At 35.0% G+C, this 26,156-nt stretch overlaps 5 protein-coding genes across 10 annotated transcripts in view; 3 read left to right on the plus strand and 2 right to left on the minus strand.

Moving 5' to 3' along the window:
• Positions 1-221: 221 nt before the first annotated feature.
• The window catches only part of LOC111449648 (dolichyl-diphosphooligosaccharide--protein glycosyltransferase subunit 1B), a 31,461-nt gene continuing 5,526 nt past the window's right edge, over positions 222-26,156 (minus strand). Inside the window, exons 2-11 of one of the 2 annotated variants that reach the window (XM_023089637.1) lie at positions 26,024-26,033; positions 4,745-4,879; positions 4,175-4,219; positions 3,427-4,058; positions 3,010-3,157; positions 1,372-1,551; positions 1,192-1,260; positions 919-1,008; positions 638-774; positions 222-483 (exon numbers count right to left, since the gene is read on the minus strand). In XM_023089637.1, the coding sequence (XP_022945405.1) occupies positions 646-774; positions 919-1,008; positions 1,192-1,260; positions 1,372-1,551; positions 3,010-3,157; positions 3,427-4,058; positions 4,175-4,219; positions 4,745-4,858 (1,407 nt within the window). In that variant the 5' untranslated portion in view covers positions 4,859-4,879; positions 26,024-26,033 and the 3' untranslated portion in view covers positions 222-483; positions 638-645. Of the gene's footprint in view, positions 484-637; positions 775-918; positions 1,009-1,191; positions 1,261-1,371; positions 1,552-3,009; positions 3,158-3,426; positions 4,059-4,174; positions 4,220-4,744; positions 4,901-26,023; positions 26,034-26,156 lie in introns of those variants that run through there. The other variant, XM_023089636.1, reaches the window with a different exon arrangement.
• On the minus strand, positions 6,048-10,741 carry LOC111449647 (synaptotagmin-3-like). Of its 5 annotated transcripts, XR_002711682.1 has the most exons (14): positions 10,540-10,741; positions 10,310-10,439; positions 9,921-10,019; positions 9,766-9,816; positions 9,573-9,696; positions 9,240-9,358; positions 9,037-9,138; positions 8,317-8,391; positions 8,139-8,215; positions 7,820-8,066; positions 7,264-7,665; positions 6,857-6,985; positions 6,560-6,782; positions 6,048-6,197 (listed from the first exon to the last, which is right to left on the minus strand). XR_002711682.1 is itself a non-coding variant. In XM_023089635.1 (13 exons), exons 2-13 carry the CDS (start codon positions 10,418-10,420, stop codon positions 6,654-6,656), a joined length of 1,665 nt encoding a protein of 554 aa, XP_022945403.1. In that variant the 5' UTR covers positions 10,421-10,439; positions 10,540-10,741; the 3' UTR covers positions 6,424-6,653. The 5 variants fall into 5 exon arrangements, 1 of the variants encoding a protein (XP_022945403.1); XM_023089635.1 differs by lacking the exon at positions 6,048-6,197 and having other exon boundaries at positions 6,424-6,782; XR_002711683.1 differs by lacking the exons at positions 10,310-10,439; positions 10,540-10,741 and having other exon boundaries at positions 9,949-10,019.
• On the plus strand, positions 16,152-19,771 carry LOC111449646 (phenylalanine ammonia-lyase G4-like). Its single transcript, XM_023089633.1, has 2 exons — positions 16,152-16,605; positions 17,835-19,771. Exons 1-2 carry the CDS (start codon positions 16,199-16,201, stop codon positions 19,582-19,584), a joined length of 2,157 nt encoding a protein of 718 aa, XP_022945401.1. The 5' UTR covers positions 16,152-16,198; the 3' UTR covers positions 19,585-19,771.
• On the plus strand, positions 20,754-21,783 carry LOC111449652 (probable acetyltransferase NATA1-like). The gene has a single exon (XM_023089646.1). It carries the CDS (start codon positions 20,837-20,839, stop codon positions 21,542-21,544), a length of 708 nt encoding a protein of 235 aa, XP_022945414.1. The 5' UTR covers positions 20,754-20,836; the 3' UTR covers positions 21,545-21,783.
• LOC111449649 (lysM domain receptor-like kinase 3) lies at positions 23,541-25,398 on the plus strand. The gene has a single exon (XM_023089638.1). The coding sequence runs from the start codon at positions 23,864-23,866 to the stop codon at positions 25,151-25,153; it is 1,290 nt and encodes a 429-aa protein (XP_022945406.1). The 5' UTR covers positions 23,541-23,863; the 3' UTR covers positions 25,154-25,398.

A 26,156-nucleotide genomic window follows, 5' to 3' on the forward strand; every position in this document is an offset into this window, starting at 1 on the left:
ATTATTATTTCACAAACTCACGTGACATCACGTGGGAAATATCTACTGGAGAGAGAGAGATTACCGACATGTCGGTGGATTTAGAAAGGCACGTTTGGGCTAGAAGCGGCCCATGGGCCATCTTACGCAAGCCTTTACTGCAATGTCCTAGAAAGTCACGTTTGGGCTAGATGTCGGCCCATGGGCCATCTTGCGGAAGCCCTTTACTGTAATGTCCTGGATTGAACTAGATGTTAATAGTATCAGGACTTTCATTAAGAACTCTGACCCTATATTGAAATCCAAATTACGTTTTTTCCAGAGCAAGTTAATATGTTTGGGCTTTCGGCCCAATAGATAAGGGCTGATCGGCCCAATAATATAACAATGCAAAACCTGCGGGCAGCCACGCAATGGAATCCAAAATTTTCTACAAGGTCAAGTTTCTCCTCATCAGTCAGAACCATTACATGATTTTTCCACTATCCTTCACTTCATTTTTCCCTGCAAATAAGAACGCAGTGAAGTCAATTTTGGCAATCCTAAGAATCATGCCATACTTCTTCTTAACTTGTATAATTAAGAATAATAATGCACTAACACAAGATTAAACGTGTTAATGACACATAAATGGCCTTTTAAGGTAGATCAAACGGACCTCGTAAATTACTGCATCTTGCTGATGGAAAGATCGATGTGTAAATAAGCGATGCAAGCTACGAAAAAGAAGAAAAACGCAGACACCAACATAAGAGGCTCTGCCAGCATGAAAATTGGGTTGAAGCTGTAATACACCTGCCAAAAGAAACAAGAACAGTGGAAATCGACTTAATGCCAGAAAGGACGGGGAATGCACGAACTGAACCGACAAAATAAGTTTAAGAAGGCGTATACTTCACACACACACAGAAGAAAATACATTTACATTCTGCGGCTTACCTGGAAAGCGGAGTTATGTTCAGGTACTAGGTTTTTCTTTTCAAGCACAACCACGGTCCTACCAACAACATCCAGATACGAGTACTTCTTCTGTGGAGGTCAAGAAAAACGTTGATTTAATGACGCGATGTAGAAAGTAAAGGGAAACAAATATAGTTCCAGGCATAAATCAACAGTACATGCCAGAGGGAACTCAATAGTCAATGATAAATGGACATATATTGCCAGGGACTACTCAACGATATATACAAAATTGTATAAACGTTTACATACCTCTAGGTGTTGCTCCACCTGGAAGGGAACCACGGCAGAAGGGCCTGTGGATCCCTCGGGTAAAACAACCTGAAACATGCAATAATAAGTCAATTAGTCAAGGTCGAGAACAATGTGATGCAAGTAAAATATGAAGGAAATCAGATAAAGAAGAAGCTGATATCACAGTGCTAGATCCACCTTCAAGGTCAACTTGTCAACCACGGTCTCGGCAAGAGGACAACCAAAAGTGAAGTTGAGGTACCGCCTGCCATCAGGTGACTCAAAAAGGAAGTCTTGCAATGGTAGCCCATAACCAATGACAAAAGTAGCTTTCCATCCACCAAACAAAGGATACCGTGGTTCAAATTCAAGTTCAGACTGCAAAACAATTTTTTAAAGTTATATTATATATAGGCAACACCAACTAAGACCTTTCAAACAAATTTTTAAAGAACTGTTTCTACATCAATTATAGGTGTAAGATTCACATGACATTAGATTTTATTATTTATGTCGTGATTTGTAAGCTCCTAAGCGGATTTAAAACATGAAGGGTACAAATCGTTGATTCATTGCTCCATTTCCTTCTAGAAAATAGGAACACGCTTCATGCAGATAAAGCTTGTCCTGCTTAAATGCTGTCATTTCTGATGAAGTTCTAATGTCTACTAAACTGAACCCAAAAAAAAAAAAAAAAAAGAGCTAGAAACAAAAATCACTCTTCACTATGATAAAATTTTGAACTGGTTTCGTGCTATTTCCAAGAAATGGGAATGTGCTTCTCAGTCTATCATTTTCTGATTCCTGATCTTTACTTTTAGTTAAGAACAATACCTGATTGGCCAGACTTATAACTTTCTAAGCAGATATTCACATTACAATTTCTCTTCTAGGGATTAGTTCCTTTCCATTCTCATATTCATGTGGACTTCTCCTCCCTTCCTCTCTGTCGAACTGATATCTCTCACTACTTCAATAACCCCGAACCAAAGAATATAAATATTTCTCCATTCTGGTTTTGGCAAAGGAAACAGAACTTCTATTCTCACTCCTACCAATTCATTCCAACAGCCTTGCGCTCCTAATTTCTAATTCATCTGATACGTATATGTATAAGAAAGGCTTTAACCAAATCAATATTATTACTTGTAAATAGACCAATGGAGAGATTTGTTGAATCAGAAGTTCCAGCAAACACTTTTATTTATTTATATTTGAGCGCCCACGCTAGTTTTCACGTCACCTCAACTAACCCTAAAACATTTTATTTCAAGGAAACTTGTAGGATGTTAAATACCAGGTAGGCAGTCACCATGTTTAAACTTATTCCCTCAAGCCTCTTGACTTTTTCACTGACACCAATGACTACTAGGCCAACCCATGATTATTTCCCACCAAACATTATTCCTAATCATAATATCGTGTCAAATCATGGAACGTGTCATCACTTAAATAACATAACATTTTCCCCCCAATCCCTAATCATTCAAAACTAGTAAACTTCAGTCTAGATCTCATCACAACAACAAAACAAAAAAAAACAAAAAAAAAAAAAAAAAAATCTTCAGCCTAGTTAAATCATGAAACATTATAAACTGATATTCTGATTTCAAATGGTGATAAGANAAAAAAAAAAAAAAAAAAAAAAAAAAAAAAAAAAAAAAAAAAAAAAAAAAAAAAAAAAAAAAAAAAAATCTTCAGCCTAGTTAAATCATGAAACATTATAAACTGATATTCTGATTTCAAATGGTGATAAGATATATAGCACATATAAGTTCCAAACGCCGTCCATTTTTAGAGCAAGAAAATTTTAAAATATAGCAAGGTCAGGGTCACCTTCAGAATGCCTGTGCGCAAATGTGATGATGATATATTTCCTATTTCGTCTCGGTAGTAAACAGAGTGAACTTTAGGCGGTAGTCTTGCAAGAAGATGTCGGAATGAAGATACACCGCTAATAGACGGTTTAGATTGATATTCAACCCTGACAAAAGAAACATTATAAACAAGACCAGACTAGACCAATCAAATTAAATTGATAGCAAAAAAGAATGAGGAGGAATAGGGAAGGTTCATTATTATGATAAATGGTTAGTAAGAGCAAGAAGATACCATGTTTTTTCATTATACATCATAAAATGAATGATCACAGAAAATCCGAGAAAATAAACTAAGGACGAGGCATACAAACATTTCATAGCATGCAAAATGACAATGACGTTAAAGTGTTATGCTATTAGATAAATTTCTTACCTCGAAAAAACACCTTTGTGTCGAGCACCAGCATTGGCCAATTTGTAATGCTCGGTAATCTGAATGCTACCCCAGTGAGATATTTCAACTTCACGCACAAGTTCCTCAACAACAGCAAATGGATTGTTATTCTCAAAATGTAACAATATGGGTGAAAACGAATAAGGAGGGCGGTCTTCATATGGTCCGTATCTAATTTCTTTGCTGACACGGTTAGTAGGTTCCACCTTTGTAAATGATTCCACCTTAGTGCTTGGGGTCTTAATAAAAGTTGACTGCTGTTTGATATGATAGGGTGACAATACATATGCACTATCATGGTAATAGACCAACTGAGATTCAGATTGACTAATCTCTTCTGGAAAAGGTTTAAGAGTATGCGTAGATATATAAAGCACTTCAAAGGTTGCAGTTGCTCCAGGACTTAACGGATCAAGCAAAGATATAGAGAAAATTTTAGCTCCATTAGGTGCGTCAAGTTGCTCAGTTGGTTTTACATCAAGGGGAAGATAAGACTTTTTCTTCTTTTTTCGAGTCGCAATAGCAGCCTTAATTAGTGACAGATGATCAATTTCTGTAGGTGGAAAAGCAAGTAGTATATCTGAAGCTGGCAACGTTCCAGTATTTTCCACCTTAAAAAAAATATAAAATAACAAACAAAATACAGTAAGATACATTTGCGAAACATTTACAGGGGAATGAGGGGTTTCTGGGACTATCCATTGAGATAGCAACAGAGAAAAAGTACCTTCAATGTAAGGAAAACCTTCACGATTTGAGAATTCAAGTCAATCTGCACAAATTATGGTCACAGTTTAGCATCTCAAAAATAACATCAAAATAATTCGATCGTGCATTCCCCAATAGCACCTCAATGTCCATAAACGTGAACAAGATATATTAGCACATGACTCAAAGATTGAAACCAGAGTACCGTGAAACGAAATTATTCCCGGTCTTCGTTACATATTATATTTTGAGAATTCAGATATTGACATGCTGATGGAGTTCCAAGATCAAAATCAAACAAATTCATTATACATAACATCCACATTGTCTTATCTCAATTGCCAATAAACCGAAAGAAGATCCATATCTAAACTAAACATCCAAATGAAAAATGTTGTTCCACACTACTTCCCTTTGTTCGTCTAATTCCTTTTACCGCTCAATTTGAATTCCCTAAGAATCAAATCGAAGCCACATCCAGCAGCAGACTAAAGTGTAGAGTACAAAATTGGCGGCTCCAAATCAAAACATTAAATCAAACAATCAAGGATTAACAATTATGGTAGGAAATGAGAGATTGTAAGCTCACTCTTTTCTCTGCGTTGACGATCTGAAGCTCGGGAGGAGAAGCGAAGGCCAACAAGGAGACATGAGCGATGATGGAGAAGATTAGGGCTAGTCGAGCATTCAATAAAAACTCCATGGCCACTTCGTCTTCTACGGTTCAAGAGCAAAATTCAACGACCTGCATCAAACGAGTGAACATATTGGAAGAGTCCGAGTGATGGGCCGGGCCTGGTGACAAATTTGTGCTCAATGGGCCATAGAAAAAGCCCGTAAAAGGGTTGTTTTGACCCAACTTTTTTCTTCATTTGTTCCGATTATACCCCTGGTTCCCTTTTAAGTTAAAAGGGTTTCAATTATGTTGTATTTAAATTCTTTATGGTTTTATCTTAAAAAGCTCTAAGCAATGAAATGTTTGTTAATACATTTCACTTAATGGGGCATTTCCATTTTTATGGTTCTTTCGTTTGTTTATAGGTCTAGGGGTGTTTATATGATACGATAATTTGACCAATTTGAATTATCCAATCCAACTAAAAGTTGGATTGATATGAATTGGGTTAAAAAATTTTAAAATAAAAAATTCGAGTTTGCTTGTGGATTAACATTTTTTTGGTTGGATCAACCCGACCATCTCGAAAATAGAGTTACAATCCGATACGAAAATGCTTCTCAGTTCTCTCTTTTCTAGCCTCTCTGCACCTCCGCATCTTCGAATGAGATTATTTTGATCAGGTGAGTGCTTCAGTTTCAATCTTTTCTTATTGTATTGGCGTAGAAGGGGTAATATATTTACTATCATCGTTAAGTGCTTAGTTTTTGCTATCTTTTCTCTTTGCAAGCATAATCGTTATGATACTTTTTGGAAGATAAAAAACAAAGACACAAAAATTTGTGTTTAAAGTAAACAACATTACACGATGAAAAGTTATAATATCTCGAACAAGTTGTATAAGAGACTTAAGTCTCACATTGGTAAATAAAGAAAAGATTAACGGTACATAAAATAAGTTAGCATTATGACTTCGTTGTGATATATATATATATATATATATACACACAAAGTGAGATGGGCCCGAATTGGAGACAGAAAATAGAGAGAAATCTCTTACTACTCACTCTTCCATTCCCCGTTTTTCGAGATGAATCTTTGTGGGTTCAAATTTGGTGGGTTAAATGGACATTTTTACTCATATTCTCACTCGATAAATATATTGCAAAGGTAAAAGATGATGAAGAATAGGAGATCGACGCGCTTTCAAGATCAGTACCTATTGATGCTTATAACCCGAAAAACATATATCTTTGTAGGAGGAACTAAGGGTTGTTATTACTCTTTTTCAAGCTTTACAAGATATGGTAGACACCAGTAACTACGAATATAACAGAATTTCAAAGCCTATCGATCGAACGTCGTACAATTTCACCCTCCGTGTTGCATATGAGATCTACTTGGATAATTATTTGCCTCCCTACCCCTGTGATGCAAGTTAGATTCCATTTCCAAAGAGAACACTTCGAATGCATAACCAAGCTAGTGATTCGATTTATCACAACTTTTTTCAAACATAGTTGTTGAAGAGAAAACAATTTTCGTTACATCTAGAAATTCAAGTTCGAGAAACTTTTGATAGTTTAGGAGTATTTTCGAGAAAGAGGATAACTATAATTAAGTTGTAATTTCTTTTTAAAAAATGCTGCATCTATAATTACTTTTTTCTATTATCATTTCTTTCATCCCCTGTGCAAATACTTTACTCTAAATGCCACAAAAAGAAAAAAAGAAAAAAAAACAAAAACAAATTCATGCGACAGTTCATTCAATAATTTCTATGTTTACCTGATTGGCTGAGGGAATTTCAACGCTTGCCCTCTTCTTTCCATGAGGAATCTATCGGAGCTTTGTACACTCAAAATGGCTTCACTCCCAGTTCTTAAGCCATTGTCCATTGCATTTCCACGTGAATCTTCCCGTGCTTTGAATTAATCAGATTGTACTTCTCGTTTATCCTCCCGTTGTTTACCACATCCCCGAGATTGATTTCCACATGGCCCAATGATTCCTATGTCGCATAAATCGATAGTTTCAGAGTTCAAGAAATTATTGGCATAGTTTTTGAAGAATTTGGAACAATACCTTGTGTAGAAAACTAAAGACAGTCCGTTTGCTCATAACTTCGATATGAATCTTTTCTTTAATTGGAGGCTCCTCTAGCATAAACGGGAATTCTTCATTCCACGAAGGGTCACGAGTTTTCTTGATCATCTATAGAACCCAAATGAGTAGAGGAGAATCAAAGATTGTTGGGAGAGGAGTCCCACATCGGCTAATTATAGGGATGACCATGGATCTATAAGTAAGGAATACATCTCCGTTGGTATGAGGTTTTGTCGAGAAACCAAAAGCAAAGCCATGAGAGCTTATGCTCGAAATAAATAATATTATACCCATTGTGGAGGCTCGTAATTCCTAACAAAGATAAGTAATCCCACAAAGGAGCTGAAGGACATTATTTGAAAAATATAACGAAATCGAAATTTTACCTTCGTTTTCCTCTTCTCGCCTCTCAAGTGTATAACAGCATAAGGATTGTTGTGCTTCTCCCCTTCGACATTCCGAGCTCCCTGGACCTTCACAGATAATACACCTGCTCTGTCCGATGTCTGGTTCTCCGACTCGACATTGCTTCTGCTTTCACTCTGAATGTCGACATTGCTTCTGCTTTCACTCTGAACATCACTGTTTGAGTTTTCAAGGAATCTCATGCTTTCTTCTCTTAAAGGAGTATACATGAGCTCCACTTCAAGTTTTCCTCTAGGCTTCTTGTTTTGGGGATCGTTGATATCTGTGTTCTTTTGCAAGTCGAGCACAAGTTCCTTGGTGTTGTAGGGCGTGAGCAGATTTAGTGGAACTAGCTGCATTCCTAATCTATCATGTCCACCAACCTGTCACGATAAGTGGAAAACATGAACTCGGAGACATTGTTTGAGAAGACTGGAACAATATGGATAACAATCTTATATGGTTCCATGCTGGAGGGGGAAATTATAAGGCAAGGATGTTGTTGCTATTCTATTCTAGAAAAGGGATAGGAAGTACCTTGTCCCAGTCATAAACTTTTAGCTGAAGAACTTGAGACTTGGGATCATGCACAAGAAGCTTGAACTTCTCATTCCACACAGGATTCAAGTTCCTCATTTTGACACTCGTTTTCTTTGCTGGCCCCCCACCAATCAGTCTAAGTTTGACATATGGATCGGATGTTCCTAAAATATCCTTCCTCAAGAGTTTTGTTGCTCGTACGACCTTCACATGTAAAATCCCTGCAGGCTTTCTTGTAGCCGATCTATACAAAAAGAGACAGTCAACTTTCTACACAAATTCTGAGGAGACAATCACCTTTCATATATCATCTTACGTGGAAGAATCGAGGATAGGAATTTCAAGAACTCGAGGCCATAGGTAGAGACTTGCAACTTGTTTCTTTATTGTCTCCTACACAAAAACAAAGAATTGCCCCATTCAGAATTAAACTAAGAATTAAAGTTCAGTTTCTGCAAATCACATTAGAATCAAAAGAATTACCGGTGAAGCACCTGAATAAATCGATAGAGGCCAGGTACAGACATGATGTCAGCTCCCATTATCTTCAATCCAAAGTCTATTTGTGGCTGCAAATAGCCAGCAAAAAGTAAAGGAATAATTATTTGCCCAATGAAACTGCATAAACCATAGTGTTGAGGATTGTTGGGAGGGAGTCCCACATTGGCCAATTTGGGGAATGATCATAGGGTTTATAAGTAAGGAATACATCTCCATTGTTATGAGACCTTTGGGGAAGTCAAAGCAAAACCATGAGAGTTTATGCTCAAAGTGGACTATCATACCATTGTGGAGATTAGTGATTCCTAACATGTTATCAGAATCATACCCTTAACTTAGTTATGTCAGTCAAAAGTGACTCTAGTGTCGAACAAAGGGTGTGCTTTGTTTGAGAACTCCAGAGAAGGAATAGAGCCTCGATTAAGGGGAGGCTGTTCGAGGGCTCCATAGGCCTCAGGGGAGGCTCTATAGTGTACTTTGTTCGAGGGAAGGATTGTTAAGGATTATTGGGAGGGAGTCCCATATTGGTCAATTTAGGGAATGATCATGGGTTTATAAGAGTAAGGAATACATCTCCATTGATATAATGCCTTTTGGGGAAGCCAAAGCAAAGCCACAAGAACTTATACTCAAAGTGGACAATATCATACCATTGTGGGTGTTTGTGATTCCTAACACATAGTAGATACAGTTTAAGTCACATTTGCACTTACCTTTTCCAGTAAGGATGCTACAATATTGGCAAAGCAAGGAAAAGTAGGCACAAGAGGCTTAAGAGTCAACCGTGGCATTGCAAATATCTGTAGATCTACAAACTGTAAGAAGCATAGTGAATATAAGAAAAAAAATACTCTCTTCTTATAAGATATTTACTCAGACATTCAACTGCTAAACATTGACATTAGTCTGACGTGACCTGAATTTTGATCCGGAGAGACAAGATATTCACCACCACTACTATATTAGGATTGCCAGCCCATTTGATAGCTGGTTCCATCACTAGTTCATTCTCATTTGTTTCATACACTTTTAGACCTGAAAAGTAGCAAACAAAAATCAACCACAAAATCTCATGGAAAATTAATTTTGATCCAAAAAACGCATTGAAAACTTCTTTTTTAAATAATTTAGGATGTTGGGGGCAAGAGGAGATCGTAAAATGACTCATCTACAGTTTCTCTTCAAACCAGTTTGAAGCTTTGTAGATGTTAATATACAATTGACATTGGCCTCATATGGGGATACTAACCATGAAATTTTGGAGAAAGAGTTCCAAGGCTTAGCTGCTCAAACTCAATATCCTCAATCTGGAACTTCCCTATATATTCTGAAAATATAGGTTTGGCAATCGCTCTTATACTACCACAAATTGCCTGTAAACTAAATAATTTTACATCCCAGCTGATCCAAAATGAAAAGAGAAATGCAAAAAGTAATGTCACCTTATCAAGGTATGGCCAAATGTCCGATAAAAACTTGTTTAACCAGTCCATCTGTACCAAATTTTGTAATATTCATCAGAAAAATCCGGAGTTCAGAACAGCCGATGAACCAGGAATTCGATTAAAATTGAAAGAAATCAACAAATATTACGAACTCGATCATAATCAGGGTATTTCACCCACAATGGAATTTCAGGCATTAGATTTTGCAAAGAAGTTGTGTCCAACTCACAGAGAGGCCTCGTAACTGGTTCCTGCAGTTAACAGTACTTAGACGTCGAAACGCAGTCATTTATCTAGGAAAGAACGCAGAGATTCGATTGAATAGTCATTAAAATGAATATTAAAACACAGAATGTATTAAACTAATGAATTCAATTCGTTCGAGGGAGACAACAAATTTAAAATTCCTCACATATTATCAGACTACAGGAACCATTTCTCGATACTGAGACTAAATGATTTCGAAAATAAAAAACAGCACAAACATACCGATTTCACCAATGCAACAGATGCAAAAACTTCAAACTCAAACTGAAATTACCTTAACATCTTTAGGCTCCGAGTAGACGAAAAGTAAGAATCCGACCAAGAGTCCGAGAGGAAGTCCGATTCCGAATCCGAGAATTCCGAATACGGTGCTGAAGAATCCCATTCCGATGAAAACTTCCAAGCTGAATCGGAGAAAACAGAGACATGCAGATGAGAAAAACAAACTTCGGATTCAAATGAGAAACAACAACAACAACAAAAGAAGAACGATGAAGTTGAAACCTGAGCGATTAGGTGGGAAGAAGAACAGTGGAAACCAAAAGCATCCGTTGAAAATGAAAGGCTGCAAACTCGGAATGGAGAAGAATCAAAAGTTGGGGAATCAATTCCAAAAGTTCGTCTTCTACATGTGAAGATTGAAATTGCTGCTCTCTGCAAATATGGCCTCTTCGTTTACAGTTACCAACTTTGGCACGCAAATAAAACATGAACAATTCCCGGTAAACTTTTTCAATGGGTTTAAATTTTATTTATTTATTTTTTTAAATTAATTAAAATTATTGTCTATTTAAACATTTTTACTTAATTTTCTTATTAGCTATAAATTATTTTTATATTTATTACCGATATATGATTCTAAAATACTCTGACACTCGAGTAAAAGAAAGGTAGGTAGGCCCACTGTTAGTAACATTGTCCGCTTTGACCCGTTACGTATCGTCATTAACTTCACGATTTTTAAAATGTGTCTGTTAGAGAGAGATTTTCACACGGAATGCTTAGTTCATTCTCCAACTGGGATCTCACATTATGCTAAAAAGACCCAATTTGAAACGACAAGTAGGAACGTGTTAGAGTCGTGAGGTGTCAAATTCGAATTCTGAATCGTGGGCTCGAGGTGTCATAATAACGAATGAGTATGAATGATGAATTTAATCTATCGGTGATTTGGAATAGAAATTTATTAGAATATCATACAAAAATTCAACGTGCCATCGACCCCAGCTACGTAATAGCAGCTAAATTAAATTGGAAAGAAATTTATTAGAATATCAGACAAAAATTCAACGTGTCACCGACCTCAAAGCTACACGATAGCATTTAAATTAAGTTGGAAAGAATGATAATTTGGGATAGGGTGGCGTATTTTTTGTTGGTAGGTTTAGGTAACTTAGTGGGGAAGAAATTTCCTTATGTTTTAAGTTGAGAGAAGATGGTGACGTGTACCTATTGTATGGAAATTATGGCAATGGGGCTACCGGCTACCGGCTGCTCTGTTATTACCGTCGTCAAATCTTTGACCAGGCGTCTTTGTGCTGACGTGTGTGAAGTTTTTGTATAGCCATAAATTTTTTAAAATTTCACTTAAAACTTTTTAAAAATTAGAAAAGTACTAAAAAAAATTATTGGAAAAATAATTTTAATAAAAATTATTAATACTTTATTTTAAAAATAATCTTTAAATTTTTAAAAATACGATTAAAAAATACTCCCTATTTTTACAAATTTTAATTAATACCCTTCTTTTTAAAAAAAATCTTAAAAAATGTCTCCAAATTTTTAAAAAAATTTAAAAAATATCGATACTATTTAAAAAATTTAGAGATAATTTACGAAGAATTGATAAACAATTTTAATTTTTATCTATATAATAAATATTTATAAAAATTTATTTTATATCGGTTACAAGTGTTAATGTTTTTTTAAAACATAATAATGAAGAATATTAATGAAACTTTTAACGTAAAAATATTTTTGAAATAAAGTAACACAATTTTTATTTAAATTAAATAAAGATATTTTATAGATTTTTTTTTAATTTAGAAGTATAATTAATTTAGCGAAATTCTATATTTAATTTTGGAAAAGGGCACCAACCACAATTAAATTTCAACTTTGAAATTAATTCATTTTAGAATATTAAATAATTAAAAATATATAAATTTTATTTTAAATATTTGGATACCTTAAATACATTTTCTCGTTAATTTTAAAATTTAAATTTTATCAAATTAAATTTAATGCGCGAGGAAAATATTAATTAATTATAATTGTCAGTCAATTTTAAAAAAAAAATAAATAAAGTGAGCAAATTTAATTAAAAGATTCATAGGTCAAATTAATATTAATTAATCCCGAAATAAATGATGGCTTTACTTCAATTAATTTAATGTTTGATTTATTTAATTTTATTCTTGCATATAAATATCCTATATTTTTTTACAATATTACGTTGATAGTTATTGTCCAGTTTAGTCTGTTACGTATCGTTGTCAGTTTCACAGTTTTAAAACACGTGGGAGAGGTCTTCACACTTTTATGAAGAAAGTTTCGTTCTTCTCTCGAACCGACGTGGAATCTTATAATATACGATGTTTCTTTACGAGTCCTTATCAACCATTGAAAAATAATAAAAGAAAGCCGGGTTTGAAAAGGGAAAGCCCATATGTACAAAAAGCTATTGAAGGAGACCCTCTCTCGTACCCAAATCTCACGTCTTTAGATTGAGTTAGGTTTGTGACCCGAACAATCTCAATAGAGTTCGCGACCTAACTTAAAGATAGAGGGTTGGGTTCGGTTGTCGGGTTATTTTTTTATTTAATAACTAAAATCTTATAAATTTCAAATATTAAATATTTATAAGCAAACGTCAAATATTCTTAAATTTTTTTAACAATTTTAAAAGTAGGGTAGAGTTCGGTTCAATTAGGTTGGAATCCTCTTTTTATGTTGGTCGAGTTGACCTGACCAAAAAATTTCAACTCGCTCATCCACTTAAAATTTTAAAATATTCCATCTAACCTTTATAGTTTGGGTTTGGTAGTGGGAGTTAATCTAGTTAAGGCGAAAACGTACACAATAAAAATATTTTTTTAAATAATTTTTGAAGTTCAAAATGCACAGTTAGTCTCAATTAAGTCAATAGAAACAAAAATGATGAACGCATCCACGACCACATTCTATCCTCTTACCAAACCTTACTTTTCTTTATAAACGTGTAGAAACATACGCATTTTAAGATTGTGAAGCTGATGACGATACGTAACGGGCTAGACACCGAACAGGTGCCTCGCTGACCCCCCAAAGGACATGGATTATGAGAATTAGGGGTGTACATTCAACCCGACAACCCGGACCAACCCAACCCAAACTATAAAGGTTGGGTTGGGTTGGGTTCATTTATCGGAACCCAAACTGAATTGGTTCGGTTTCGGGTTCGTGGACAAAACCTTTAGGTTGACCCTTGCCAAATAAAAATATATCAAATATATTAATGACTTTCTTGTATTAATGGGTTTGCTAGGGTAGTACTCTCAATCTAAGAATACTAACGCCTGAGTTCAATGCGTTTTTTTTTTTTTTTTTTTTTTTTTTTTTTTTTTTTTTTTTTTTTTTTTTTTTTTTTTTTTTTTTTTTTTTTTTTTTTTTTTTTTTTTTTTTTTTTTTTTTTTTTTTTTTTTTTTTTTTTGTATTTGTTGTGTTTGTTTATGAACTTTTAATATATTTCATCAAATATTGTATCCGAATAATTATTATTGATTTGTGTTTGTTTGTGAACCTTTATTTCATCTATCCGAATAATTATAAATTGTGGATAAATAAAACTTAAAAAAAAATTGAGACCCAACTCAACCCAACCCGAAAATAGAGAATTGGGTTGGGTTGTGAAAAGTTTCAAATTGGGTTGGGTTAAAAAAATCCCTCAACCCAACCCAACCCGGACCATGTACACCCGTAGTGAGAATCCATCAATTGGGGAGGATAACAAATCATTCCTTATAGGGGGACGAAGCATCTACCTAATAGACGCGTTTTAAGACTATGAAGCTGATAACAATACGTAAAAAGTCAAAGAGGATAATATCTGCTAGCAAAAAATTAAATGAGAAAAAAAAAAAAAAAAAGACAAATTTTAAAGAACATTAATTATCTTATATTAAAAATTAATAATAATAATAACTCATCCTATACAAACAATCAGGTGATGCTTGTTAGTAGGCGACACATTATTATTATTTATTATTATTATTATTATTTCTAATAATAATATCATTTAATTATTTGAGGCTTGAATGTTCAAAAACGATGAATGAGCTGTTATCCTACTCACATTTTTTTTCTTTTCACACACACATAGAGAGATTTCCAAAAATCCCAATAAAATTTAAGCAATTGACTTGAGTGGGTTTGGTGAGAAATTTTCTAACGTTTTTGGTAGGTGAAGAAATTATTTATTTTAAATAATATTTCATTCCACTAAAAAAAACCTAATTTTATTTTCGATTTTAAATAATGTTTTTGTTCTGGGTTTTCCCTTCTGGTTTCAAAACGCGTCTATTGTGGAGAGGATCTAGCCCTACTTCGAGCAGTGTCTCACACTGTCCGATGACTGACTATGATACCATTTGTAACAACTCAAGTCTATCGCTAGAAAATATTGTCGTCTATTATGAAGAGGGTCTAGCCCTATTTCGAGTAGTGTCTCGCAGTGTCCGATGACTGACTATGATACTATTTGTAACAACTCAAGCCTACAGCTCGTAGATATTGTTTTTTTAGCTTTCCCTTGTTTTAAAATGTATCTGCTAGCCGAAGATTCTACCCCTCATAACATTAAATTTTTTTTGGAAATAATCTGTTAGAAAGAGATTTTAAAACAATAGCGTTAATTCTAATTTTAAAATTTTAAAAGTACTTTTTCAACTTTAAAGTTAAAAATATTTTAAAAATAAAATAGTAATTTTTTCCGAAAATTTAATACTTTTATTAATTTAACCTTTTTTTAAAAAAAAAAATTCCAACCATATAACAGGAAATAAATTAATTATACAACTAACTCATAAAATGACTATTAATCAAAATAATCAACTTAACCAAAATAAAAATTTGTTACTTTTTATAATGAGCATTAATGAAGTTCATTGAAACGGTAAACTCTTCACTTAGTCACACAAATTAATATTTTTATTTTTAAGAAAAAATTATCTTTTTGCAAAACGGAGACATGTTTTTAGACTCGGTTAAGTTGTTTCAATTATCTACGACAACGTCGAAGCAAAATTGAGAGTAAAGGACTAGTAGAGCTTCGTATCTTAAACATAGATTGAGAATGAAAGAACAGTTTCAAATTTGAAACGAAAATAATAATAATAATAATAAATAAAAATTTCATTTTATTTGACGAAGAAACTGAATTTATTGTCAATAGTTTTCAATTTTACTAGGAGGATGACTAAAATTAATTAATACATATGTTCAATTAAAAAAAATAATAAGTCAGGTAATTTTATTCTCCAACCATTTTTTTATTAAAAAAAAAAGAGTAACATTAATCACCTTAGCTTTTTTAAAAAAAAAATTAAAATATTTTATAATTAAGAGAAAAATAATTAAAAATAGACGGTTTTTATCTATATATATTAATGATTTATTTTATTTTATTTTATTTATATGAATTAAGGATATTATGACTCACAATTATTATTAAAACGTTTTGTTTGTTTTAAACTAAAATTTTTAAAAATTTAAAGTTATTTTATTTTTATTAATATGGCGTCAAAATTATTAAAATGGGTTAAAATATTTATTTTGAAATTATAAAAAAATAAAATAAAATACAAGTTGACAAAAATAAATAAATAAAATTGACCTTAATTATATTTAGCAAAGCAAGGTCGGCATGTCAGATATGGCTACTTCACCCACCTTCTTTTTCCCCTCCCACTAAGCGCGCTTATACACCAAACACCATATCGCCACGTGTCGCAATCTCCTCCCCCACACTGATCGGACGGCCGCAATCAGTTCTCAACTAACCCTTCGGCTAACCCCACCCGACCATCAATTACTCGCTCTATAAAACGCCGCAGAATTCTGGTAACACAATCAAATCCCTCCGATCAAAATTCCTCTCCCATTTCTCTAATCTCCACCGCTTTCCATGGCGCTCAATCACCAAAACGGCACCGCCGCCGTCACATTGAACCTTTGTAACACCAACGGCGACTCTTATTCCGACCCTTTAAAATGGGGTGCGGCGGCGGAGGCGATGAAAGGAAGCCATTTGGATTTAGTGACAAAGATGGTGGAGGAGTATCGAAACCCGGTGGTCCGGCTTGGTGGTGAGAGCTTGACTATTGCTCAAGTTGCCGCCATTGCCAACGCCGCCGGCGGGAATGTCACGGTGGCGCTGGCGGAGGAGAGCCGAGCCAGGGTCAAGGCCAGCAGCGATTGGGTGATGGAGAGTATGAATAAAGGAACCGATAGCTACGGCGTCACCACCGGTTTCGGTGCAACCTCCCATCGGAGAACTCGACAGGGCGGAGCTCTTCAACGAGAACTTATTAGGTCGGTAATTAATTTTAATATAAATTATAAAATATATTAAAAATGATTAAATTTAGAATTTTATTTAATTTTATCTATTTATTTTTATTAGGTAAGTAGTTATTATTAGGCATCGCAAGCTTTTTGTATAATTTATGAAATATAATGTTTAAAAAAAATCAATTATTTATATAATTTATGTTTTCTTTTATTTTTAAATAAAATAAAAAGGAGATTGTGGTTGGTAAAAACATAAAAAGATTGAAATGATTGCCGAATTTTGTAAATAATAAAAAATAATTTTAAAAAATATATAATTTTTAATAGATTAATGAACTTTGTGGTAGGTAAAGGCCAACTTGGAAATAAAAAATAATAAATTTTGAAGTCTTTAATTATACTTAAAATAATAATAATAAATAAATAAATAAAAAGAATATCGTGGATCATTAAAATCTCAATAATTTAATTTAAATTTATGATTTTGTGTAGATACAAAGCATTAGATTTTTTTGTTATGTTTTATTTTTATAAGGTAAGTAATTATTATTAGATATCTCAAGATTTTTTTTTTGTTAATTGTATTTTGCAATAATTTATATAATATTTTTTAAATTGGAATGATTTGAAAATTTTTAAATAAATAAATAAATAAATAAGAGATTAGGGTTGTGGATGATTATTGGAAGTAAGTCCCACATTGGCTAATTTAGGGAATGATCATGTGTTTATAAGTGAGGAATACTATCTCCATTGGTACGAGATCTCTTGTGAAGTCCTAAACAAGACCATGAGAGCTTGTATTCAAAGTGGATAATATCATACCATTGTGGAGAGTCTATATTAATGAACTTTGTGGTAGGTAAAGGCAGACTTCAAAAAAATAAATAAATAAAAAGAGAAAATCTATATATATATATAATTATTAATTTGTTAAGGGAATGAAAATCGTGGATCATTAAAATTTCAATAATTTAATTTAAATTTATGATTTTGTGTAGATATAAAGCATTCGATTATTTGTATAATTGACATTTTATTTTTTATTTTTGATTGAAAATGACTCTAATTATTTGACCAATTAAATTCTGACTTTATTTTTTAAAAATAAAATCGTTGATTTATTCAATCTTCATTCAATTTGTTGAGTTGCATATATCTAATTAATTTATTTTGAATTTCATTTCATTAATTTATTTGATAATCATTTAATTTTAATTGTTTGACCTTTTTTTTGTTTCCTTTTACAGGTTTTTGAACGCCGGAATCTTTGGCACCGGCGCAGAATCTTCTCATAAACTGCCACCGGCGGCGACAAGAGCCGCCATGTTAGTAAGAATCAACACTCTATTACAGGGCTATTCCGGCATTAGATTCGAGGTTTTGGAAGCCATAGCCAAGTTTCTAAACCACAACATTACTCCATGTTTACCACTAAGAGGAACCATAACAGCCTCAGGCGATCTTGTTCCTCTGTCTTACATAGCTGCCCTCTTAATCGGACGACCAAATTCCAAAGCTGTCGGACCTTCCGGCGAGCTCATTAACCCATCCAAAGCCTTCGAGCTAGCCGGAATCCATGGTGGGTTCTTCGAATTACAGCCTAAAGAAGGCCTCGCGCTTGTCAATGGCACCGCCGTCGGGTCTGGCTTGGCGTCCATGGTGCTTTTCGAAGCCAACATTTTGGCTGTTTTGTCTGTCGTCTTGTCGGCTGTCTTCGCTGAAGTTATGCAAGGAAAGCCCGAATTCACCGACCATTTAACACATAAATTGAAACATCATCCAGGACAAATCGAAGCGGCGGCGGTAATGGAACATATATTATCCGGCAGCTCTTATGTAAAATCAGCTCAAAAACAGCACGAAATCGACCCATTACAGAAGCCAAAACAAGACAGATATGCATTAAGAACATCCCCACAATGGCTCGGGCCACAAATTGAGGTCATCCGAGCTGCAACGAAGATGATCGAGAGAGAAATAAACTCAGTAAACGACAACCCATTAATCGATGTGTCAAGAAACAGAGCATTACATGGAGGGAATTTCCAAGGGACACCCATTGGAGTATCAATGGACAACACAAGATTAGCCATAGCTTCAATTGGCAAGCTCATGTTTGCTCAATTCTCAGAGCTGGTAAACGATTTCTACAACAATGGGTTACCTTCAAATCTCTCAGCAAGTCGTAATCCCAGCTTGGATTATGGGTTCAAAGGAGCTGAAATCGCCATGGCATCGTATTGCTCTGAGCTTCAATTCTTAGCTAACCCTGTCACCAACCATGTCCAAAGCGCCGAGCAACACAACCAAGATGTAAACTCATTGGGATTGATATCATCCAGAAAAACAGAGGAGGCCGTGGAGATATTGAAGCTGATGTCCACTACTTTCTTGGTAGCCCTTTGCCAAGCTATTGATTTGAGACACTTGGAGGAGAATTTGAAGAACACAGTGAAGAACACAATCAGTCAAGTAGTGAAGAAAGTTCTTATCAATAAGTATAATGGCGAGCTTCATCCGATTCGATTCAGTGAAAAACATCTGCTTCAAGTGGTTGATCGAGAACAGATATTCAGTTATATTGATGATCCTTGCAGTGGTACATACCCATTAATGGAGAAGCTAAGACAAGTTCTTGTGGATCAAGCTTTGAGGAATGGGGAGAAAGAACAAGCTATGAACACTTCGATTTTTCATAAGATTGGAGAATTTGAGGAAGAACTAAGAACACTACTGCCAAAAGAGGTAGAACATACAAGAATTCAATTTGAGAACGAAAACTCGACGATTCCGAATCAAATCAAGGAATGTAGATCATACCCATTGTATAAGTTTGTGAGAGAAGGATTGGGGACGAGTTTATTAACAGGGGAAGAAATCAAATCTCCTGGAGAAGAATTTGATAAGGTGTTCTTAGCTATTTCAGGTGGGAAGTTGATTGATCCGATGTTGGAGTGTTTGAAAGGGTGGAATGGTGTTCCTCTACCGATCAACTAGCTGGTTTGATTTATGATTCTCTTGTTGTTTTCATTTGTGTTTTTGTTTGTGTTTGTGTAATAGGAACCACAAAATTGGGTTACGTTCGAGAGCAAAGTAGCTCGATTGATAGTTGTGTTGATATGTAATGTAAGAAGGAAATAATGACGAGTTTAAACGAATTGAATTGAACTCTTGGTTTACTCTTCAATCTAGCTCGATTATGTCGTTTTCATTTTAGAAGCTTACTTGTTTGAATAGGAGCTTGATCGAGTACAGACATAAATCACTTTGGTTCTTTCTTTAAATCTAGGGATTTTGGAATGTCAAGGTGGATGTGTAGGACAATTTGTTTTCGAAGCCATGTCTTGGCATGACGATTACCTTTGTTGAGCCCATCAATGATAACGAGTAGTCTGACCTACTAAGCTCGGTCTTGACCAGGTCAAGTGTCTACTTGCCACTACCCAAATCTTTGCTCCTGAATTTATAAAAAATAAATAGGAGTTTAGGTCGGGAGAAAAAGACATCGGCCCGATTGTGGTTGATTCGCTAAGACAAGTCTACGAATGATGTCTAAAAAGGAATGATGAAAGGTACCACAAATCATGTGCAATAAGAGAATGAAGAAATATTGAAATGGTTATACCGAGCCTAAACCTACAATCCTAGGTAATATCGGAGGAAAATTTAAATTTGAAACTAAATAAATTACACGTTAGGAGCACGAAAGCACTATTTATGTGTTACTCGATCAAAAGCCATAGAAACGTCACCTCCACCTAGCCGGTTGTGATAGAAGCAATTGGGAGTGAGTGATTTTCGAGCCATACCCTAGTCGTAAAGCATGTAGAGAAACATTCTCTAACGAGTGAGGGATTAGAGAGATTTCTCGTTAGCTATACGAGATAGAGTTTATATTTTCTCGTTAGCTATACGAGATTAGAGTTTATATTCTCGTCCCTAGCCTGGCCCCGACCTGCCCTACTATATATATATAATCAAAATTAAGACACAAATAAATGGATAAATAATTATTTATATTATTTTAATTGATAGAAATATGGATAAAAGGTTTACTGAACGAGTGACTCAGCAAGTATCTAGAAATTTCCTGATCATTATTATGGATGGAAAGACATATTTACCCTTCTCAAAGTGCTTAAAATCAAATACGCGGAGATGCAATTTCCTCATCGCTAAGTAAAAACTGCTTCTTCGATTTTTCTGCAACTCCACTCCGTCCGATCGGTTTTCAGTCGCTTCACCGATAATGGCCGCCGCTGCTCCTCCGCCGGCTCCGACCCCAACGCCAACGCCGCCCAACACAGTTCCGGCGGGTTCTACTCCAATCGGTCACCCTCTGTTCTCACGAGTCCGTCTTGCAACCCCTTCCGACGTCCCTCACATTCACAAACTCATCCACCAAATGGCCGTCTTCGAACGCTTAACCCATCTCTTCTCCGCCACCGAATCTGCTCTCTCCGCCAATCTCTTCTCCGATCCGCCGTTCCGATCGTTCACCATTTTCATCCTCGAAGTTTCCCCTAAACCCTTCCCCGAAAACTCCCCTCATAACGCTAACCCTAACTACACCCCCGTCGTTCACATCATCAATTCCGATCTCCCTGTGGAAGATCCAGAACGGGAGATTTTCAAATCGGAAGATGAAAACATCGCGGTTGCTGGATTTGTTCTATTTTTCCCCAATTTCTCATCCTTCTTGGCGAAGCCAGGTTTCTATATAGAAGATATCTTCGTGAGAGAGTGCTACCGGAGGAAGGGTTTGGGGAAAATATTGCTGTCGGCGGTGGCGAAACAGGCGGTGAAAATGGATTACGGGAGAGTGGAGTGGGTGGTGCTTGATTGGAATACAAACGCAATCCAATTTTACGAGGAAATGGGTGCGCAAATCTTGCCGGAGTGGAGAATCTGTCGACTCACCGGCGATGCGCTTCAGGTTTATGGAAATACTAACTGAAACTAATGGAGTTTTCACTATTTCTTTACGCGTTTTGTAGCTTTTTCATTTCACTTGAAGAATCTGGAGAGAATTGCTTATGCAATTCCCATTAGGGTGTCGTCCTATCAGTGTATGGTTTTTAAGTTAATGTTAATCTCTGAAGTTTTTGATCATGATCTGCAGTGTTCATCTTCATTTTCTGCCATTTTCATGAACATTATTCTGCTGAATTCTGAATCTGATGTGGGTTTGTTTTAGAATCTCTAATTTGACTTAGAAATGAAGAATGATAAAGGTTCTGAACTGTGTGCTTTTTGACTGAATTGTGAACCCATTATGGATAATTGCTCGACACTGTGACTCTGATTCTTAAACATGTTAGGACCCATTTGCTTCTTCTTCCTCTTTCCAAATGGTTTAAAGATTCTCTTGGTTAGCTCGTAAGGATTTGTACTCATGATTGAGGCTGAATTGAATTATTGCCGGTGTTACCAACTCCAATGGAATAAATTGTTAAAAATTTATAGTTTAGTGGTTCCCCTAAACCAACATGGGGACGGGATTATGTATTGCGTTGACCGGATAAATGGGCCCATGAATGGGATTCGGGGACGTGATTATGTATTACATTGATCGATTCGGGGACGTGATTATGTATTACATTGATCGATTCGGGGACGTGATTATGTATTACATTGATCGATTCGGGGACGTGATTATGTATTACATTGATCGATTCGGGGACGTGATTATGTATTACATTGATCGATTCGGGGACGTGATTATGTATTACATTGATCGATTCGGGGACGTGATTATGTATTACATTGATCGATTCGGGGACGTGATTATGTATTACATTGATCGATTCGGGGACGTGATTATGTATTACATTGATCGATTCGGGGACGAGATTATGTGAATCGGATAAATGAGACAAGGGACGATATTATATCACATCTTTTTATAAAGTATAAATCTTGACCTTATGTTAAAAGGATAGAAGTGTTGTTTTATTTTTCAATGATTAATTTATATTTATCTTAGTGATATTAAATCATTAGTGGGTAAGCTAAATAATAAGGCCTACTTTTGAATTTGTGTTGAAAGAGAATGTGGAAATAATTTTTAACCAAACATATTCCACAAGCAAAACAGTATTTCAGTTTATTTTTTATTTCATTTTTAAACTTCTTTATAATTCTAAATATTATAATTTAATTTTAAATAAATCTCAATAAAAACTAATTCAAATATTAAATACTAAACAAAATTAAATGAATATCAAGCTTATAAAAAATAAATAAACAATAAATAAATGTTTTTTCGTCTAATAATGATTATAATAAGACTTTTTCACCCGAGTCCAAATGGTCAACGTCAAAGTTGGATTAGTGGGAGAAGTTTGGTTTATAACATTAATCTTGTATTTTTCTATATAAACACACGTATATATATTTCAATCATTATATCATATAATATACATCATCATAACTTATATATAATATACATCATCATCATGTATCCCTCGTTGCGTATAAACTTCTACAAAATATCTTCTATAATTATTTTTACCCTTTTAATTTTTTTTAAAAATATACTTTTTTTGTCAATTGCTTAATATTTAAATTCAATACCGGTCTCACATTTATTTTTTCATAAAAAAAATATAATGTTTAATTATTTCTTTCTTTATTTTTTTTTCATATCAATTAATCTCACCAAACAACTATTTTGACTTTATTATTTTTAATTGATAAAAGAATACTAAATATTTATTTATTTTTTTTTAGTCTAAGAAATAAATAAATTATGTTTAATTTTAATTAATCTTTGAAATATTATGAATATTGAATTTTAATTCTAATATCCATGAAATTATACAATTTTAAACTACGATTTAAATTAGATAATAATTTTAAAATGCACGAAAATAGAGTTTTTTTTTTCAACATAAAAATAAATGTATGAAAATGCCTTTTCTTCTTAATTTCTTTTTAATTATAAATTAATCCCTGGAGGAACCAAAGGCTAACACACCAGCGTGGAATTGCCGGCGTAGAAAATTATCGGACGATTTTATTTTAATTTTTTATTTATTTTCAAGAACCGTGTCTAAACTCTGCTTCTTCGTCGTCGTTTGGGGTTGTCTTCTCCGATTGACAGCGACATGACTGAAAGTATTCAATTTCTGTTGCAGACAAAACCCTAGATTACTCCACCACCTGGATTTCCCCATTCTCAGACGCTCAATCTCGACGGTGACGGCGACGGCGAAGACGACGCCGTTTCTGTCCTTATGTTTTCTGATCTTCGATTTCGTATTTCGTCACTCCGATGTGCAAATCTAAGAAAAGCACGGACGTGATCGAGCCCAAGAGCCCTAGATCTTCTCGCCATCAACGAACATCGAAATCCTTCGCTACTGCGTCGTCTTCGCATCCGGATCCGTCAAGTTCTGTGGATTTTGCAAGTTACAATGTCACCACTACGGATACGAAATCGAGTACTAAGAATTCGTCGAAATCTTCCGCTTCTAGTCGCGCTTCTCTTGCTAGTTTCAAGGAATCTCTTCCCGATAATCCTCTGATTTACGAGTTTTCTGAGATTCGTTCTGCAACGAACGGTTTCATCTCCAAACCGTTCTCTTCGTCTTCGTCCGCCACTTCGTGGCGGTGCTTAATTAGGGGAAAAGACGTTATCGTCTTCCAGCGGAAATTGCTCCGCCCGATTGAGTTGCCGGAGTTGAAGCATCAGTTGTCTGTTATCTGCCGGAGCCACCATAACAATCTGGTGAAGCTACTCGGCGCGTCGATTTCGGGGAATTATATTTATTTGGTGTACGAATTTATCGCTGGAGCAAGTCTCGCAGAATGTCTTCGCAATCCGAGGAACCCTAATTTTACCGTCCTTTCGACCTGGATTTCTCGGATGCAGATTGCCGCCGATTTGGTGCACGGACTCGATTACATCCACCATTGCTCTGGATTGGACATGAAATTCATCCACAATCACATCAAGAGCTCCAGCATTGTAATAACCGATGAAACCCTAACTCCGAAAATTTGCCATTTCGGCGCCGCAGAGCTCTGCGGCGAGTTGGCTATGGCAGAGGAGGAGGAAGAAGGAGACGAATTAGAGATTACGACATACAGGCAACCAAAGCGGTCGAATAGTAAGAAGATGAAATTGGAAGGGACGAGAGGGTATATAGCGCCGGAGATGATGGCGAACGGGACGATGAGCCAGAAAATCGACGTTTACGCGTTCGGAGTAGTGATTCTAGAACTGATCTCCGGCAACGAGGTGTTGAAATACACGTTCGAGGAGGGGAATCACGGCGGATATGTAAGAGTGAGTGTAATTGATACAGCGAGAAAGGCGGTGGAAAGTGGGTTCGGTGGGGTTCGGACATGGGTGGATCGGAGATTGAAGGATTCTTTTCCGATGGAGGTGGCGGAGAAGATGGTGGTTATCGGGTTGGAATGTGTGGAGGAGGACCCGGATAAGCGGCCGGATATCGGTCGGGTTGCCGTGAAGATATCGAAGCTATTTCTGGAATCGAGGCGGTGGGCTGAGAGCATTGGGAAGCCTGTCGACATGTCGGCTTCATTTGCTCCTCGGTGAAAGCATGACAGGGGAATGTGAGACGACAGTCGGCACACACTGTACATCAATTTTTTTTTTCTTCTTGGTAATTCTTCTTAATTAAATTTAATTTCCGCTATTTTTTGGGGTCAGAGTTTAATTTTTAATATAATTTTGTAGAGATTTTAATTTTTTTCTGGGCGACATTATGTGCATAATATTAGTATGATATGAATTCTTTATATATCTGCCCAGAAATAAACGGGTTCCTTCAAAGTTTATTATTATTTTATCTCTTATAAATTATATTTATTTTTTTAGACAAGCTCCCAAATTTTGGCTGTCAGAGTTGTCCAATTGTCTTTTTTGTTATTATATTTTTAAATAATGCTATATTAATAATTAAAATTTTATAAAATTTAAATATTAAATATTTACAAGTCAAGTACATCTAAAATATTCTTAATAGAGTATACGTTGGTGGGGTTGGGTTGCAATCCTATTTTTCGGGTTTGTTGGTTAATTGGGTTAAAATATGTTAATTCTATTGAATTTTCCATTTTCAAATAAATCAACTCAACTAAAAAAATATATAATCCAATCTTTGGGTTGGAATAGTCGGAGTTGATTTGGTTACTGTGTCATATAAACACTTCCAATTTTAAGTGCATAGCGTTAAAAATTTACATCGAATTGCTAGTCATGTTCTCGTCATGTTGGGTCGGTCGGTTCAACGTGGGGTACATCATTTCCATTTTTGCTTGGATTGATGCTGGACTATGATGGCTCACACACTTAAGTATCAGAAAATAATCTCACGTTTATCGCCACGTTTCAAAAATACTAATGAACTTTCAAAATTAACATTAAAAAGTGAGCTAATTTATGAGGTGTCGATAAATAGTTTCGTCCCCATGTTGTCACTGAAATTTATTTTCGAAAAATAAATGTTAAATGTGTTAATACTACCTATAAAATTTGATGGGTATTTTGAAAACATGGTATTAATGAAAAAGATATTTTTAAATTTGAAATAAATATT

The sequence above is a fragment of the Cucurbita moschata genome, unplaced genomic scaffold, assembly GCF_002738365.1.
Source record: "Cucurbita moschata cultivar Rifu unplaced genomic scaffold, Cmos_1.0 Cmo_Scf00011, whole genome shotgun sequence".
Classification (NCBI taxonomy): Eukaryota; Viridiplantae; Streptophyta; class Magnoliopsida; order Cucurbitales; family Cucurbitaceae; genus Cucurbita; species Cucurbita moschata.